The sequence below is a fragment of the Giraffa tippelskirchi genome, chromosome 10, assembly GCF_054371585.1.
Source record: "Giraffa tippelskirchi isolate mGirTip1 chromosome 10, T2T-mGirTip1v1.2.pri, whole genome shotgun sequence".
NCBI classification, from domain to species: Eukaryota; Metazoa; Chordata; class Mammalia; order Artiodactyla; family Giraffidae; genus Giraffa; species Giraffa tippelskirchi.
In genome coordinates, this window is record NC_137284.1 from 79204231 (window position 1) to 79223173 (window position 18943).

General features: G+C 40.6%; 1 protein-coding gene across 3 annotated transcripts in view; it reads left to right on the forward strand.

Moving 5' to 3' along the window:
- The first annotated feature begins 1945 nt into the window (after window positions 1-1945).
- The window catches only part of LOC145524386 (RUN domain-containing protein 3B-like), an 81649-nt gene continuing 64651 nt past the window's right edge, over window positions 1946-18943 (forward strand). For all 3 annotated transcript variants that reach the window (XM_081536504.1, XM_081536505.1, XM_081536503.1), the window contains exon 1: window positions 1946-2490. In XM_081536504.1, the coding sequence (XP_081392630.1) occupies window positions 2384-2490 (107 nt within the window). In that variant the 5' untranslated portion in view covers window positions 1946-2383. The remainder of the gene's footprint in view (window positions 2491-18943) is intronic.

Genomic DNA, 18943 nt, shown 5'->3' on the forward strand with positions numbered 1-18943 from the left:
AAGGCGAAATCTTGTGCAGCAAGTGCCGTCAATTGAATCCCAGTAAAAGTAGCTTTTGAAAAATAACATTATTACCTAATCATGTAAGATGGAGTTTTACTAAGCCTTCAGCCATAACTGTAAATTCGTAGTACAAGTAACATGAAAATGTACTTGAAAGGCTAGGAAGCCAATTTTAAGAATAACGACATCTCACTTTTCTCTATTTGATGTGACCACTCAGTTTTGTCTTCCTGGTAAGTGTTTCAGACATGTGTGTTCTCTCCCTCCTGAAGGACAAACCAGCATGGAATTTTCTTGATAACTGATGGCTTCCCATTCTTTTCTCTATGCAGTTTTCATCTGTATTTGAATAACAATTTCGATTTGAGTAGGATAAACTTCCTTACAAGCCTCTATGTCATTCATCACAGAGCAGACAAGAAATGTTTGGCAACCAGTGCACTGACCTGGTAAAACCTACTTTTATGTGAAAGATCATGTTTAAAGTCTACATTGTTTATTATGATTTTAATGTCTGAATATTTATTGTAATAAATTAGTTGTGGCAGTTTTTTTAAAAAACAATATGTTCATTCTATTAATACTGTGATTAGGCTGAGTGGATGAAAGGGCTCAGTCTTTGCCCTGATGATTTCAAATAGAGATTTAAAATTTTTTCCAACCTTGGAAATTAGTAATTTACAGCTTTAATATACAAAGGTCTGTTTTAAAAGTGTTCAACATACAGTAATAGTACCTCCTGTAGTACTTTGTATAATATACAAGAAGTACAGAAATACCTACACTGTATCTATATATCTATTCTATAATATTCTTTGACAGAAATGTCAACACCAGAGCTGAAAGTTTAATGGATTTTGGAGCCACCAAAACTGTAAAATTAGAGTAAAATAATGTCAAATGTGACTTCAAGTTACATTTAACGAACATTTATTGAAAACCAGTTTTCCGCACAGCAGCGAGCTAGGTATCCTAGGGATAGGTATGAGTTAGGACTTCACTCTAAAATCTGGGCATACTGATGCAAAGAGAGATGAATGGCCAACCTAGATGAGCGCCCGAGAACTCGGGGTCAAAGCCAGGACCTCCCTGTTGGTAAGGTCAGGGGTGGAGAACCTCTGGAAAGTGGGCGCTAGGTTCCCAACAGTCGCGCTGTGGATAGCGCTCCTTGCCTCATCTCTGGGAGCAGCCCAGCCCGAACTGCCCGGAGGCTCGCCCCCCACCGCTCCTAATTCCGGGGTCACTGCCCAGGACTGGAGAAGGGCGAAAGGTGCACTGTACACTTGCGGCGCACTTCTTCTGTGGGCGGTCACTCCGGGCTGCAGGCCATGCTGGGGGCTAGGACAGGAGCGAAGTGGCGTCAAAAATCTCACGAGCAGAAGACCCAGGAGGGATATTCTGCGGGCAGTTTCCCTCCTTGGGCTATTTGTAGTTGTCCATCAGGCCAGGGGAGGGCGTTATCGCGCGCGCGCGCACACAGACACACACATACAACCCACCACCACCACCACCACCACCAAAATCCGCTCCCCTCCTGGAAGTCAGGCCCTGGGTCAGGTGAGGGAGCGGGAGCTAGTGCAGGCTCGGCGTCGTAGCTACGGATGCCACCAGGCTGCGGAGTCGGATTCCGGCAATAGGGTCAGCCGTTAGAGCTAGCGATCCCAGCCATTAGCTGGGCTCCGGGAAGGGGTCGACAGTGTTCCCGGGGCACACAGGAGCACCGCATCCCGCAATCCCCAGGCCAGCTGCGGCGCGGCTCCCCAGTGTGCAGACCGCCTGCAGCACACGGGCGGCGAGCGCGAGCCCTGCCTCTTGACAGCTGACCACGCGCCGAGGCGGGCTCTGGCAGGTAGCTTGAAAGGTCTGCGCGGCAGCCCCGCCCCTCGCGCGCCGCGATTGGCCCCAGCTGTGGCGGCATTGGCTCGATAGGTGCAGAGGGGGCGGGGCCGCGCGCGCCAGGCCCGTGGCTCCCCGTGGCGTCCGCTGCTGCGGCGCGAGTGGCGGCTGAGTGCGGGTGGTTGGGCGTGCGGGGCCAGCGGGCACGCGCGTGCGCGGCGCCGAGGTCCCTGGGGAAGTAGGGGAGCGGCCGACGCCGAACTGCACGCACAGCCGGGCGGCTGGCGGCGCGCGCGAGGGCAGGGGTGGTGCGTTCGTGTGTGCGCGTGAGTGCGTGTATGTGTAGAGCTCTGGTGCGGTGCGCCAGCCGCCAGTGCCCGGGAGCGAGTCCCCCATCGTCTTCCACACCCTCCCTCCGTCCCCCTTCATTCCCTGCCGCCCTCCCGCGCCCCCACGGCCGCAAGCCGAGCAAAAGCCCAGGGAAGCAGGTGTGGGGCGGCGGGCGGGGTCGCACGAGACAAAGGGGCCTGGGGGTCAGCCCGCCATGGCCTCCCGGAGCCTGGGGGGCCTGGGAGGGAGCCGCGGCGGCAAGAAGAGCCTGAGCGCCCGCAACGCCGCCGTGGAGAGGAGGAACCTGATCACGGTCTGCAGGTACGGCGCGGCCCGCCTCTCGGGGCCGGAGGAGGGGGCCGCCGGCGCCGCGGGGTCGGGGCAGCGCTAGCTTCCGGGGGTCCCGGAGACGACCGGCTGGAGCCCCGGCCGCTGCCGCCGCCGCCGCGCCAGGCGTGTCCGCGGCCAGAGCGTCCTGATTGGGGCCGGTCTGGGCTCCGCCAAGGCACGGACTTTTCGTGAGTTTCAGTGCTGGGAGCCGCTGAGGGTAGGGCTTGGGGCGGGGCTGGGGGAGGATTTGTTTTTCTTGTAGAATCCAGCGTCTGCAAACGAGGAGGGCAGGGAGGAAGAGCTGTTTCCTTTTAGTGAGCGTTATGGCAGAAAGTGAAGCAGAACTAAGGAGCCTCTTGATGAAAGTGAAAGAGGAGAGTGAAAAAGTTGGCTTAAAGCTCAACGTTCAGAAAACTAAGATCATGGCATCTGGTCCCATCACTCCATGGGAAATAGATGGGGAAAACAGTGGAAACAGTGTCAGACTTTATTTTTTTGGGCTCCAAAATCACTGCTGATGGTGACTGCAGCCATGAAATTAAAAGACGTTTACTCCTTGGAAGGAAGGTTATGGCCAACCTAGATAGCATATTTAAAAGCAGAGACATTCCTTTGCCAACAAAAGTCCGTCTAGTCAAGGCTATGGTTTTTCCAGTGGTCATGTATGGATGTGAGAGTTGGACGGTGAAGAAAGCTGAGCGCCGCAGAATTGATGCTTTTGAACTGTGGTGTTGGAGAAGACTCTTGAGAGCCCCTTGGACTGCAAGGAGATCCAATCAATCCATCCTAAAGGAGATCAATCCTGGGTGTTCATTGGAAGGACTGATGTTGAAGCTGAAACTCCAATACTTTGGCCACCTCATGCGAAGAGTTGACTCATTGGAAAAGACCCTAATGCTGGGAAGGATTGGGGGTGGGAGGAGAAGGGGACGACAGAGGATGAGATGGTTGGATGGCATCACCAACTCGATGGACATGGGTTTGGGTAGACTCTGGGAGTTGGTGATGGACAGAGAGGCCTGGCTTGCTGCAGTTCATGCGGTCGCAAAGAGTCGGACACGACTGAGCGACTGAACTGAAGCCGTCAGGCCTGAGAAGGCAATGGCACCCCACTCCAGTACTCTTGCCTGGAAAATCCCATGGACGGAGCCTGGTAGGCTACAGTCCATGGGGTCGCTAAGAGTCGGACACGAGTGAGCGACTTCACTTTCAGTTTTCCCTTTCATGCATTGGAGAAGGAAATGGCAACCCACTCCAGTGTTCTTGCCTGGAGAATCTCAGGGACGGCGGAGCCAGGTGGGCTGCCGTCTATGGGGTCGCACAGAGTCGGATGCGACTGAAGCGAGTTAGCAGCAGCAGCAAGCCGTCAGGCAGCTTTTCCTCAAGTAATTGTAGGTGTAATTGTTGACTGTGTTGCCTCAAAATCGGAGTGCGTTTTGTTTTCTGGCTTTGATTGTTTGCACGTATATTGTCGTTTCATGCCACAAATAGTGCCTACTACATGCTAGCCACGTGTGTATATGTTTCCTTGTCCTCTGCACTCTTTAATTGCAGTGTTACTGATATTTCTGCAGTTGATACCAAGAGTAGGACTGTGGAGGATACCTAGTCGGTGATTTATTTCAAGTTTTGCCTTTCCTTGTTTTGTAACTATAATCGCAGTATTCCCTTACTTTAAAAAATGTATTTAGAAATTACTTCCAACCAGCCTAGTATTCAGAAATAACTGACTTTTAACATGCTGACATTTTGCTTAAGTCTTGTTTCTGGGTATTAAATCCATGATAGTCCTAAGCATTCATTTCTTAGGAACGTCATTGAGCCATCGAGTTGTTGTAAAAGTACTATGTTATGTGAAACTCTTCCTCAGCCATCAAAAATCCTGTAAGAATAAGAGAATGAGGAGACCTTTCCCTCCTTTACAATTTACATGTTTTTTTTTCTTTTCCTTGTGTAAAGATGTGTCAAGCATCTTAAGCAGAATATAGATAGATATTTATACTCGGACTTATATTCAGTAACTTTAAGCAGTTTTTTTTTTTTTTTTAATTGCATTGGACTTAACAGGTGTTCACCCCTCTGGTAGGAAGACCTGCCTCGCTGACTTTTATGGCACTTGGAGTTATAAACAGTAAAATATTAATACGGAATCTTTTGAATTGACATTTGTGCTGTTTAGGATGCAGCCTTTTGAGGAAGATAGGTTGCATGAAAGTTTTTTACATCCAGGCAGTGTTTTTAAGTTAGGTAAATACAACAGTAAGCAAGGCTAACTTTCTTACAAACAGTTTTTGTTTGGGAGAGTTTTGTTACCTACTCGTCTCAGCTGAAGTGATTTTGAGTGTTTGTAGGATGATGTTAATTACCCAAATATTTCAACCTGGAACTTTAAACACCTGGGCTGACATAAATTGCTCTCAATCATTGTGGCAGTCTTCAGAATGGTGGGTGTTGAAGATTTGGGGTAAAACACTGTGAGAGGTTTTATACTCTACTAATTTTTAAAGACAGTAAAAACAGATGAATAAAAAAATCAGTGGAGGATACTGTTTTGTGTCTCCATTTTTGTCATGGCAGCAGAGGCAGTTCAGGAAAAGAAAGGGACATATCTAAACCTTATTTAAGTTACATGTTTAAGAAATTTCAGTCACTGATTTGTGTGGACAGTTGTCTAGGTTAGCAGAATTTTTGTTGTGTTTGTCTAATTATTCTTTTCTACTCTGGAATGAGCATACATGCTGACTTTAGTTACAGTTTACGATAAATTTAGTATTGTAGCTAAAAGAAATTTCATTATTGTAGCTATAATAAATTTCAGTTTCTGGCTTAGATTTCAACATGCGTATTTATTTGTGTGGATAATGTTACTAACACTGCTCTTCATGTTCAAATAGTTGGTGCATATCAATTATCCTTTTCTAGTAATGAAACCTATTTGGTCGATTTTGACTAAAGGCTTTTAGTTTTGGGGGGAAAGTCATTGTAGGCCATTTGGGTATTTTAAGTATCCCCACTTCAAATTCTGCAAAAGAAACAAATCAGTATTTGTGAATTTCTGTTGCTTTTCTCTCTTTCAGAATTACCAGAACCTGGGTATCTCACCCAATCTGTTAATTAATTTATTTTTAAATTTTTATGTATCAGATCAGATGTGCTTTCATATTTAAGTTTGGAAGAAGCTTGTTTAGTGCAAATATAATTGAGATCTAAGTTTACTTTGTCATTAATTGTGTCCTTTAACAAGTCTGTTTTTCAATTTTCTCATCTGTAAAATAATCTTGGACAGACTCATTGGTAATTTTCACTGACAGCCCTAAAACTAGTTAAAAAAAAAAAAAGAACTCATTCTAGCAGAATGGAATGGTTCATACTTAGTTTTGAATTTCTCCAAACATGAGCAGGGTAATAGTAGACATATGCTGAATGGTAGCTAGATGAGGCATGTGCTTTTTTCTCTGTAAACAAAAACATTTTGAATTGTGCCTTCTATATTGTGATACCTTGATTCTCTACTGGTATTGTGGAAAAATGGAACAGTACAGAAAGCCAAACCAACCAAACTCCCCCACCCCTGACTAGCGTTCTGGTATATGTTAGTTGAGGGTGGGAAGATGTTTTAACCTGTTTCAGTTCTTTGCAGGTTACTCAGTGCTGGTGGTGCATCCACCCTTGTACAGGATGCTTTTCATTACCCCTTAGACAGAGGCGTCCTCTCGGGTTAGGGTTACAGCCTGATTCCATAACCACACAATTCTTCTGGTTTAAAAACACCTCATATTAAGAACCGTGTTACAGTTCGAACTTTGGAAGTGAGTTGTTTGGTTAGGTAGGATAGTCAGGAATTGAATTTTGTTTCATTGTGATTGTGTCATTATTTCATCAGTTTTTTCATGAACACTTGTATATTGTAGACTAAAACCACTTAGTACTTATCTCAGCAAGTAAGTAGTCTTGAATCATTTTTTTTTACAGATTGTGATAGAAAATAGATCATTCAAAGTCTCTAAATGTTCCACATTGAACTCTAAAATATTCATAAACTGACTTATTTCTATGTAGAAACTAGTATTTTCTCTGCATATTCTCTATCATTTATAAGAATTGTTAAAATCCTTGAGGATTTTTTAACTTTCATTTTTCATCCTAGAAAATCAGGTACTAGTTACATTTTTAAGCTTCATAGGTTATTGAAAAACTTACATACTCCTTTGATTTTAGTTCTGGTGACAAGGAGAATTAAAATATAAGTTCTCTTTCTGTGGCTCAGTAATAGTTTATGAAAAATTATTAAGATATGCATTTAAATATAGGTGCATAAGTATTTTAAAATAACATTTGGCAAACTTCTAAACCAATACATTAAGAGAAACTCCCCACATAAAGCCGTAACTTCCCTGTCTTGTGTGTGGAAAGGACTAATGAAAGATTGAAGGAGATAGTGTGATGAAGTAAGCATAGTAGAGACAAATGATGATTTTCAAAATTAAAGTACTTTTAATAACACGTACATAGTTCTTAGTTTGGAGAAGGCAATGGCACCCCACTCCAGTACTCTTGCCTGGAAAATCCCACGGATGGAGGAGCCTGGTGGGCTGCAGTCCATGGGGTTGCTAAGAGTTAGAAATGACTGAGTGACTTCACTTTCCGTTTTCACTTTCATACATTGGAGAAGGAAATGGCAACCCACTCCAGTGTTCTTGCCTGGAGAATCCCAGGGACCGGGGAGCCTGGTGGGCTGCCGTCTATGGGGTTGCACAGAGTCGGACACGACTGAAGCGATTTAGCAGCAGCAGCAGTTCTTAGTTTTCTATAGGTCAAGATACTATTTCATAACTTGAATGTTAATTCAGATAACCTCATTTGAATAGCGCCTCATTTTCTCAATGTATTTGGGAAATGAGATGCTTGTATTTTTCTTGTAACTAGTGTTTGAGTTAAAATTCTCCAGTCAACTGCAGTGCTTTAGTCAGCATTCTTTGTGGAGTGCAGTCTTCTGTTTACCTGAAGCTTACAATCTTAAGTGTTCAAATTTATATTACAATAAAGAATACTATTTTAAGCATTGTGGATAAACTGCTTTTTAAAAAGCATTATACATTCCCTATCTTATTTAAAAAGACTCTGCATAGCATCCTTAAAAGTGACTTTACTCTGGATCTGTTTCTGTGAATATACCCTGTGCAGTGGTTTCCCTTGGAGACTCTTGAGGTACACAGAGCTGTTTGCTACATGCCCCCATGGTGTGTTTGGTGTTCTTGGTCTGCTTTTGCGTTTGCTTGCTCTTCCTACCAAGTTAGCAGTTATTTCCTGCACCTCTGCCTGTTTCTACCAGCTCTTTCCTCTGTGCTTCCCATCCTGACATGCTCATTATAGTTGGTTGTGAACTAGGAAAGCAGTTAAGTAAATTTATCCAGTGTTTAAAAAAAAAAAAGCACTGAGACACCTAAGTTCTGTGAGTAAGCTTTAGCACTCTGAACCTCTTAATGTCTTGTGCTGAATAATCAGGGGAAAAAAAGATATATTCCTGTACTTGAACAAGGTGGTTAAAATGCAGATATGTGAAATGTTACCAAATATCATTGGTGATATAATCCTCTAAATAACTAAGTGCGGTGACTTACTTTCCTTGTTACTATTTACTTGAGAATGCTTTAGCAGACTGTTCATACCTTGTCTATTGTGATTATATTTTTGACTGAAGCTCTTTTAATCAATGCTATACATAGTAGAACTTTGGATTGCGACTTTGATCAACATTACTTGTTACTATATGGCTTTGGAGAAGATTCAGTATCACTTCTAAAGAGTCTTAGAGCCCTAATCATAGGTGATCCCAGTGGAGGTAGGATGATCATCTTACTAGTCACAGGTCGGCTTCTCAGCATTCACAGATGATCATCATCCCTTCCCCTAGCTTCACTGGCTTCATATTCAACTGATAGTGGAGAATAGCTGTCCGCTACACATTTATTAGAGGGTATTGTGTTAATCTCACTGCTGATTGATAAATGTCAGAACGTGGTTGAGAGATGTGATATTCAGGGGGAAATACGTGAAGCTTATCTACTATTGTATTAGTCTTACAGGTTTATAAACTTTATCTCTGGGTCCGCCCAGCGAGCAGCGGAGTATGTAGGTAGCATTGCTTTACCCTGTCCTGTCTCCAGTTGCTTTCGCCCCTGTCTTGCTTTGGGAAGATTCCAGCAGCCTACATTGAGTGTCGGCAGAGGAAGCCATCACAGAGGATCTTCTTGAAATTGTTGTCAAGAGCTTTGTGTATTTATTTATGTCTTTATTTTTAGTGCCGAGAGTGGTCTCCGTAGGCAGGTGATTTGCTTATGTCTACTGGGCACAAACGAATGTGTGACTGACGACCCCTCTCCTTCCCGTGCAGCTGTTAGAGATCTTAGTGTTAAATCGGGAGAAGGAGATGGCAACCCTCTCCAGTGGTCTTGCCTGGAGAATCCCAGGGACAGAGGAGCCTGGTGGGCTGCCGTCTATGGGGTCGCACAGAGTCGGACACGACTGAAGCGACTTAGCATGCATGCATGCATTGGAGAAGGAAATGGCAACCCAGTCCAGTGTTCTTGCCTGGAGAATCTCAGGGACGGCGGAGCCTGGTGGGCTGCCGTCTGTGGGGTCGCACAGAGTCGGACGCAACTGAAGCAACTTAGCATCAGCAGCAGCAGTGTTAAATCTATGGCCAACCTCTAAAACATATGTAGAACACCAGAGTGATGTATTTAGCTTTGTTTCTAGCTACACTTTGCTTCCATTTTTTAATATACATTTTTATTGATTTATCATATGCATATGGAAAAGTACACACAGCATAGGTGTACAGTGATTTTTTTGCAAAGAGAACACAGCTTTGTATCTAGCACCCAGTTCAAGAAAAAAGCGCATTACCTAAAGGAAGCAAAATCATTGTTTCAGAAAGGTAACTGCACTTGCATGTTGATTGCAGCATTACTTGGAATTGTCAAGACATGAAAACAACCTAAGTGCCCATCAGTTGATGAATGGATAAAGAAAATGGGATATGTATACACAATTGAAAATTATTCAGCTGTAAAAAGGGGGAATCCTGCCATTTGCCACAACATAGATAGACCTTGAGGGCATTATGCTAAGTGAAGTTAAGTCAGGGCAAAATGAGTACTATGTGATCTCAGTTATATGTGGAATCTTAAAGAAACCATACCCATGGATACAGAGAACAAGTTGGTGGAAGGTTAGCAAAAAGGCGAAGGTGACAAAAGGTACAGACTTCCAGTTTGAAGATAATTAAGTTCTGGGAATACAATATTACTAATAAAAGAAAACATTACCCAAAGCCCCAGAAATCTCTTCCTTCCCTTGAGTTACTACATACTCCTAGCTTTCAACAGCAGTAGTTTTGCCTTTTTGAATTTGATATATTGTTGAACATTAAATTACAGCTATGTGCAACAAAAAGAATGAATCTCACAAACATAATGTTGAGCAAAATAAACTAAATAGAAAAAGGTATGTATTATTTCATTCATTTCAAATTCACAATGAGGCAAAACTCAACAAATCCAGTCTGTGTTGTGAATATACCACAGTTTATCCATTCTGCCTAAACAGGACACTTGCATTGTTTTCACTCTTCGACTATTTCCAATTGAATATTCGTGAATATGTCTTTTGGTGAATACATGTACCTACTTCTGTCAGATATGTTCCTAGGAGTGGAGTTCCTGGGGGTGGCATGTAGATGTTTGGCTTCAGTGGATACAACAGTTTTCCAGAGGCTTTGCGCCAGGCTGCGTAGTAGTGAGCAGCGTACAGTTGGCTCTTGAACACTGGAGTCGGGTTAGGGGTGCTGACTCTCAACATGGCCTAAAGTCTGCCTGTAACTTCACGGCGGGCTGTGTCAGCAGTTCTGCATTCTCAGATCCTACCAGCCGCTGACTGTGTGGTACTGTATGCAGTGAAAAAGCCTGCATTAAGTGGACCTGTGCAGTTCAAACTCAGGTTGCTCAAGGGTCAACTGTATGAGAATTCCAGTTTCTCTCATCCTCTCTAACACTTGCAATTTTTCTGTCTTCCCTTGAGCGATTCTGGTGTGTTTAATGGGGTGTCACATGAGGATTCATATAATTTGTATTTCCCTGATCTCTGTTGAAGTTAAGCACCTTTCCATAAGTCTGTTGGCCATTTGGAGAGTCCCTTTTGTGACACGCCAGTTCAAGTGGCTTATTTGAAATGTCTGATGTTTTGTTCGTGTAATTCTTTGTACATTCTGTGTGGATCTTTGCTGGGTCTATGTGATGTAAGTATCTTTCCCCATTTGGTGGCTTGATTTTTCATTCTCTTTATGTTTTGATAAATAGAAACTCACAGTTGTGAGGTAGTCCATCATAAGTTTCCTTCTTGGTTCGTGCTTATTGTGGCCTGCTTAAGAAATTGGTCTAGTACTCCAAGGTAATGAAAATATTCTTCTGTTTTCTTCTAAAAGATTTAGTTTTATCTTTTACATTTATATCAACTGTCCACCTGTACTTTATTTTTTGTTTATGCTGTGAAATATAGGAGTCAAGATTAAGTATTTTCCTTAGGAAAATCAGTTTGACGTGTGCTAAATAGCTTCAGTCGTGTCCGACTCTTTGCTACCCTGTGGACAGAAGCGCTTCAGGCCCCTCTGCCCATGGGATTCTCCAGGCAGGAATACTGGAGTGGTTTGCCATGCCCTCTTCCAGGGGATCTTCCCTAGTACCATTTATTAAAAAAGACGATGCTTTCCTCACTACATTCAAGTGTCACATTTGTCATAAGTCAGGTGACTGAGCAACTGAACAACAGCAAGGTGATGGGATCATTTGTGTGTGTGCTTCTGGCCTCCCTCGTCTGTTCCATTAGTCTGTCTGATCTTGAGCTAATATCATATTGGTTTAATAACTGTCTTTATAGTATGTCTTTGTGTTTGGAAATGTAAGTTCTCCAGCTTTGTGTTCAAGACTGTCTTGGCTATTCTTGGGCTTTGCAAACCAGATTTTAGGGTCAGCTTGTCAATTTCCATTTAAAAAACTGCTGGAATTTTTTTAAGATTGCGTTTAATCTATAAATCATCTGCCATCTTGACAAGACTTAAATGCAATCCATGAGTAAAAAATCTCCGTCCCTTCATGTGTTTGTAACTATTCTGAAATTTTTCTCAAAGATGGTTCATAGTTTTGAATATATAGATTTTATCTTTTTAGATTTGTTCTTCCATATTTAATAGCTCTGTATTATAATAATTTTAAAACTTTTTTCTTTTTTGCTGATAGACATTGAATTGACTTTTTAAAATATTGTTCTTATAATTAGCAGTTTTACCAGATGTGCTTATTAATTCTAATAGATTTTCTGCAGTTTTGTGTGTGTTTGTTTAGCATTCTGAAAACATTGTGTGTCTTCTACCTATTTTATTTCTTCCCTTTTTAAACTTTATGGCTTTTCTTTTTTGTCTTACTGCACTGCCTAGGACCACAGTATTGTAGAAAGCATTAACAGTTTTACCACTAAGTATGATGTTTGCAGTAGGTTTTTCTTAGTTCTTTTTTACTAATAGACTGCTGAGAATTTTTATTGTAAATGGATGCTGAATGAGTTTGAGCAAACTCCGAGAGATGGTGAAGGATAGGGAAGCTGGCGAGCTGCAGTTCATGGGGTCGCAAAGAGTCAGACACGACTTAGCAACTGAACAATAACAAATGTTATCAAAGACTTTTTCTATCAAGATGAGCATATGATTTCTCTCCTTTTTTCTCTTTATGTATTTAATCACATTGATTGATTTTTGATGCTAATCCACCCTGGAATAAATAAACTGGGTTGTGCTGTATTATCTTTTTTATGTATCTTTACATTAAGTGAGGTGATATTTTATTTGGTATTTTTGCATATTCATAAAAGTGATTGGTCTGTGATTGTTCTTTCTTATAGTGTCCTTGTCTAGATTTGTCATTAAGATTATCTGACTTTCCAAGTTGGGAAATGTTCTTTTATTCTGTTTTGTAGAAGAATTTGTGTACAGTTAATATTATTTCTTTCTTAAACTTTTGGAAGAATTCACCAGGGAAGAAATCTGAACCACAAATTGTCTTTATGGGAAGTCGTTTAGTAATAGATGCAATTTATTTAATAGATACCGAACAATTCAGATTTCCTGTTTATTCTTTTATCAGTTTCAGCGAGTTTTTCAAGGAATACACCCATTCATGTATGTTACCAAATTGAAAGCTTCTCTCAGTATCCTCTGAATATCTTTTTATCATTTAAAAATCTGGTCATTTCTCACTTTTCTCTCCTGATTTTGGTAATTTCTGTTTTTCTCATTTTTTTTCTTGCTGGGAGTGTATAAATTTTATTAACGTCTTCAGAGAACACGTCTTCAGAGAACCAGCCTTTAGCTTTGTTACTTTCCTCTGTATATTTCTTAATTTTGTTGCTTTCTCTTATCGTATTTAGTATTTCCTTCCTTCCGCTTTTTTTTTTAAGTTCCTCTTCTTTTTCTAATTTCTTGAGATGCAAGTTTACATCATTGTTTTTCAGCCTTTCTTCTTTCCAATCTTTGCATTTTCAGACCACAGATTGCCTTGTTTGACGTTGCTTTGGGTTAGCAAACAAGGGGCTTCCCTGGTGGCTCAGACAGTAAAGAATCTGCCTGCAATGCAGGAGGCCCCGGGTTTGATCTCTGGGTTAGGAAGATCCCCTGGAGAAGGGAATGGCAATCCACTCCAGTAGTCTTGCCTGGAGAATCCCACAAACAGAGGACCCAGGTGGGCTACATTCCATGGGGTTGCAGAGTCAGACACAGATTTAAAATTTGTATCTTCATTATTAATTAGTTTAAAATGCTTTCTACTTTCTGTTGGGATTTCTTCTTTGACTCATTGTTTATTTTAAAAGGTACTGTTTAACTGTCAGACAGTTGAGGATTTTCTATTTTTAGTTATTGATTTCTAACTTAATTCCACTGTGCAGAGAGTATTCGAAAAGATTTTTAAGTTTTGAATTTTTATCTATGCTTGCTTTACAATGCAACATTTGGTCAATTTTAGTAACTCTTTCATATGCATTTGAAAGAATATAAACAGCCCTCTGTATTCACCAGTTCCACATCCAGCAATATGGAGGGCCAGCTCTAAGGAACTTGAGCATCTGTGGATTTTGGTTTCTTCAGGGTTCGTGGAACCAATTCCCTGCAGATATCAAGGGAGAACTGTATTCTGTCATTGTTGATTTCATGTTTTATAGATGCCATTGTGTTCCTATTTTCTCTATCCTTCCTATTTTTTGTATGCTTAGGCGGATGTTAAGAGAGATGTGTTAGATCTGTCTGATCTGTCTCTGAGTATAGATTTGTCTATTCTTCTGTTTAGTTCTGTCATTTATTTGCTATAAATATTTTGTTTTTCGATTACCAGGTGGGTATGGATTGAGAATTGTGATCTCTTCCTAGTGATTTCATTCCTTTGTTATCATGAAACGTCCTTCTTTATCTCTAATAGTGTTCCTACCTTAAAGTCTAGTTTTTTCTGCTATTAGCATAGTTAAAATAGCTTTCTTTTAGTTAATGTTTATATGATATACTTTTTATTCTTAACTTTCAGTATTTCTGGGTCCTTAAAAGTGTCTCTTTGTAGGCAGGATAGAATTGAATTTTACATTTTATGTAGTTTTTTATTTAGAGCATTTAGCCCATTTATATTTAATGTTATTACATTTGGGTTTATGACTACCATTTTACTATTTATGTTCACTTTTTTCTTGTCTTATGTATCATTATTTTTTGTTATTTCATTTATTCCATTTAGTTTTCTCTGTATGGACTTGTTGGTTATATATTCTTTTTCATTTTCAGTACAGTTTACCCTTGAATAGTATGAGGCTTAGGGTGCTTACCTTCCACAAGTCAGAAATCCACGTTTAACAGTCATGTGTATGCAGTCAGCCCTCCAAACTGTGACTGTATTTACAGATTCAACCAACTGTAATCATATACTACTATAGTATAAATGGGAAATAAATAGTCCATGTATAAGTGGACTTACGCACTTCAAACTTGTGTTGTGCAAGGGTCAACTCTTTATTTTTTGATTTCTATCCTTTTGACCCTTGATTTATTACAATAAATCCAAATTTAACTTTTACTGCTTCTCCAGTAATGTTAGAACCATTTATCCCCCCTCATCCCCAAAAGCTTTTTAATAAATATGTGCTCACTATGCTGTAATCTAATTATCTTTTTGTCTTCTATTGGAATGTGCATTTCTCAAGTCCAGGAATCATAGTTGATTGAGCATCTGTTTTATTCCCAGCATCTAGTACATAGTAGGGATGTTTGTCAAATGAGGTAATTGTGTCCAACTAGTGAAGAATAGTAGCAGTGGATATTTCTAAAACAAGGTTGAAGGTAAACTAAAGAACCATTCTCACTTACTTATTAAAAAAAAGTCACCCTTATGAATAATCTCTAATGAGGGGGTTTGAAACATCGAATAGCTTTAGATTCACAGATACAGAGAGCAAACTAGTGGTTACCAGTAGGGGGAGGACTTGGGGAGGGGTAGTGAAATGGTAGGAGATTAAGAGGTACATGCTTTAAAAAAATTTTTTTAATGTATTTTATACTAGGTATAAAACAAGCTACAAGGATATATTGTACAGCATGAGGAATATAGCAAATATTTTATGGCAATTATCAGTGGATATAACTTTTAAAAACTGTGAAAAAAATAAAAAGCATTGAAATTAAAAAATCTAATAGCTTCACTAGTAGAACTGTCTATCTAGTTTACTAGATAGCTTGTTGCTGTTATTGTTTAGTTGCAAAGTCGTGTCCCACTCTTTTTGTGACCCTGTGGGCTATAGCCTTCCAGGCATCTCTCTCAATAGAATTTCCCAGGCAAGGATACTAGAGTGAGTTGCCATTGCCTTCTCCAGGGGATCTTCCCAATCCAGGGATCGAACCCTCATCTCCTGTGTTGGCAGACAGATTCTTTACCACTGAGCCACCTGGGAAGCCTAGATAGCTTACTTATGTTCAAATACATTACTTGAATATTTTCATTTGTCTTTGGACAAAGAATTGAATTCCAAAGTGATATGTGATACAGGTGTCCAGTGAAAGTATTCTTTATTAAGCTGATTTTAATTGGAAATTATTTCATGTAAGAAATCAAATGAATTAATTTAAGATGGGAAAATTTTTTTGTTTGAATACTTTCTAATTTTAAACAAGTTGTAAAAAATTGTCTTGTCCTACACATACTAATGAAACTGACAGAGATTAAACACAGAGAAAAAAATATTAAAAGCAGCAAGGGAGAAGCAACAAGTATCATACAAAGGAAACTCCATATGTTTAACAGCTGATCTTTCAGCAGAAACTGCAGGTCAGAAGGGAATGGCAGGATATATTTAAAGCACTGAAAGGGAAAAACCTATAACCAAGACTACTGTACTCGGCAAGGATCTCATTCAAAATTGATGGAGAAATAAAAAGCTTTTCAGACAAGCTACAGTTAAGAGAATTCAGTACCACCAAACCAGCTTTACTACAAATGTTAAAGGGACTTATATAGTCAAGATATACAATAGAAGAAAAAAGATCTACAAAATCAGTTCAGTTCGGTAATGTCCAACTCTTTGCGACCCCATGAACTGCAGCACGCCAGGCCTCCCTGTCCATCACCAACTTCCGGAGTCCACCCAAACCCATGTCCGTTGAGTTGGTGATGCCATCCAACCATCTCATCCTCTGTTGTCCCCTTCTCCTGCCCTCAGTCTTTCCAAGCATCAGGGTCTTTTCCAATAAGTCAGCTCTTTGCATCAGGTGGCCAAAGTATTGGAGTTTCAGCTCCAACATCAGTCCTTCCAATGAATATTCTGGACTGATTTCCTTTAGGATGGACTGGTTGGATCTCTTTGCAGTCCAAGGGACTCTCAAGAGTCTTCTCCAACACCACAGTTCAAAAGCATCAATTCTTCGGCGCTCAGCTTTCTTCACCATCCAACTCTCACATCCATACATGACCACTGGAAAACCATACCCTTGACTAGATGGACCTTTGTTGACAAAGTAATGTCTCTGCTTTTCAATATGCTTTCTAGGTTGGTCATAACTTTCCTTCCAAGGAGTAAGTGTCTTTTAATTTCATGGCTGCAGTCACCATCTGCAGTGATTTTGGAGCCCAGAAAAATAAAGTCAGCCACTTTTTCCACTGTTTCCCCATCTATTTGCCATGAAGTGATGGGACCGGATGCCATGATCTTAGTTTTCTGAATGTTGAGCTTTAAGCCAACTTTTTTTCACTCTCCTCTTTCACTTTCATCAAGAGGCTCTTTAGTTCTTCTTCACTTTCTGCCTTAAGAGTGCAAAATCAATCCCAAACAATTAAGAAAATTGCAATAGGAACATATATATCAATAATTATTTTAAATGTAAATAGATTAAATGCTCCCACCAAAAGAACAGATTGGCTGAATGGATACAAAAACAAGACCCGTATATATGCTGCCTACAAGAAACCAACTTCAGACCTAAAGACACATATAGACTGACAGTGAGAGGATGGAAAATCCTCATATCAGACAAAATAGACCTTAAACTAAAGAAGATTACGAGAGATAAGGAAGGACACTACATATTGACCAAGGCATCAATCCAAGAGGAAGACATAACAATTGTAAATATCTATGCACCCAACATAGGAGCACCTCAATACATAAGATGAACACTAACAGACATAAAAGGAGAAATTGACAGTAACACAATAGTAGTAGGAGACATTGACACCCCACTCACACCAATGGACAGACCCTCAAAACAGAAAATTAACAAGGAAATACAAGCCTTAAATGATACATTAGATGAGATGAATTTCTTTGATATCTTCAGGACATTCCATCCAAATGCAAAAGAATACACCTTCTTCCCATGTGCACATGGAACATCCTCCAGGATAGACCACATCTTGGGTCACAAATCAAACCTCAGTACATTTAAGAAAATTAAAATCATATCAAGCATCTTCTCCAACCACGACACTGTGAGACTAGACATCAATTACAAGAAAAAAGCTAAAAAACAGAAACACATGGAGATTAAACAACACGTTTCTGAATAACCAACAGCTTTCTGAAGAAATCAAAAGGGAAGTCAAAAAATTTCTAGAAACAAATGACAATGAAAATATGACAACTCAAAACCTATGGAATGCAGCAAAAGCAGTCCTAAGAGGGAAATTTATAGCAATGCAATCCTACCTCAAGGAACAAGAAAAACGTCAAATAGACAACCTAACTTTACACCTAAGGCAACCGAAAAAAGAAGAACAAAAAACCCTCAAAATCAGTAGAAGGAAACATAAAGATCTGAGCAGAAGTAAATGAAAAAATGAAAGAAACAATAGTAAAGATTAATAAAACTAAAAGCTGGTTCTTTCAGAAGATTTACAAAATTGACAAGCCTTTAGCCAGACTCATCAAGAAAAAGAGAAGAATCAAGTCAACGAAATTAGAAATGAAAAAGGAGAGGTTACAACAGACAATGCAGAAATACAAAGGATTATAAGAGACTATTATGAACGACTATATGGCAATAAGAGACTATTATGAACGACTATATGGCAATAATGGAGAAGGCAATGGCACCATACTCCAGTACTCTTGCCTGGAAAATCCCAATGGACGGAGGAGCCTGGTGGGCTGCAGTCCATGGGGACGCTAGGGGTAAGACATGACTGAGCGACTTCGCTTTCACTTTTCACTTTCATGCATTGGAGAAGGAAATGGCAACCCACTCCAGTGTTCTTGCCTGGAGAATCTCAGGGACGGCGGAGCCTGGTAGGCTGCTATCTTTGGGGTCGCACAGAGTCAGACATGACTGAAGCGACTTAGCAGCGGCAGCAGCAGCATATGGCAATAAAATGGATAACCTGGAAGAAATGGACAGATTCTTAGAAAAGTTCAATCTTCCAAGACTGAACCAGGAAGAAATAGAAATTATGAACAACCCAATTAGAAGCACTGAAATTGAAGCTGTGATCAAAAATCTCCCCAAAAACAAAAGCCCAGAATATACAAGCAGCTCATACAACTCAATACCAGAAAAACAAACAACCCAATCAAAAAGTGGGAGAGAGACCTAAATAGACATTTCTCCAAAGAAGACATACAGATGGCTAACAAACACATGAAAAGATGCTCAACGACGCTCATTATTAGAGAAATGCAAATCAAAACCACAGTGAGATATCACTTCATGCCACCCAGAATGGCCATCATCAAAAAGTCTGCAAACAGTAAATGCTGGAGAGGATGTGGAGAAAAGGGACTGCTCTTGCACCGTCGGTGGGAATGTAAATTGATACAGCCACTGTGGAAGATGGTGTGGAGATTCCTTAAAAAACTAGGGTTAAAACCACCA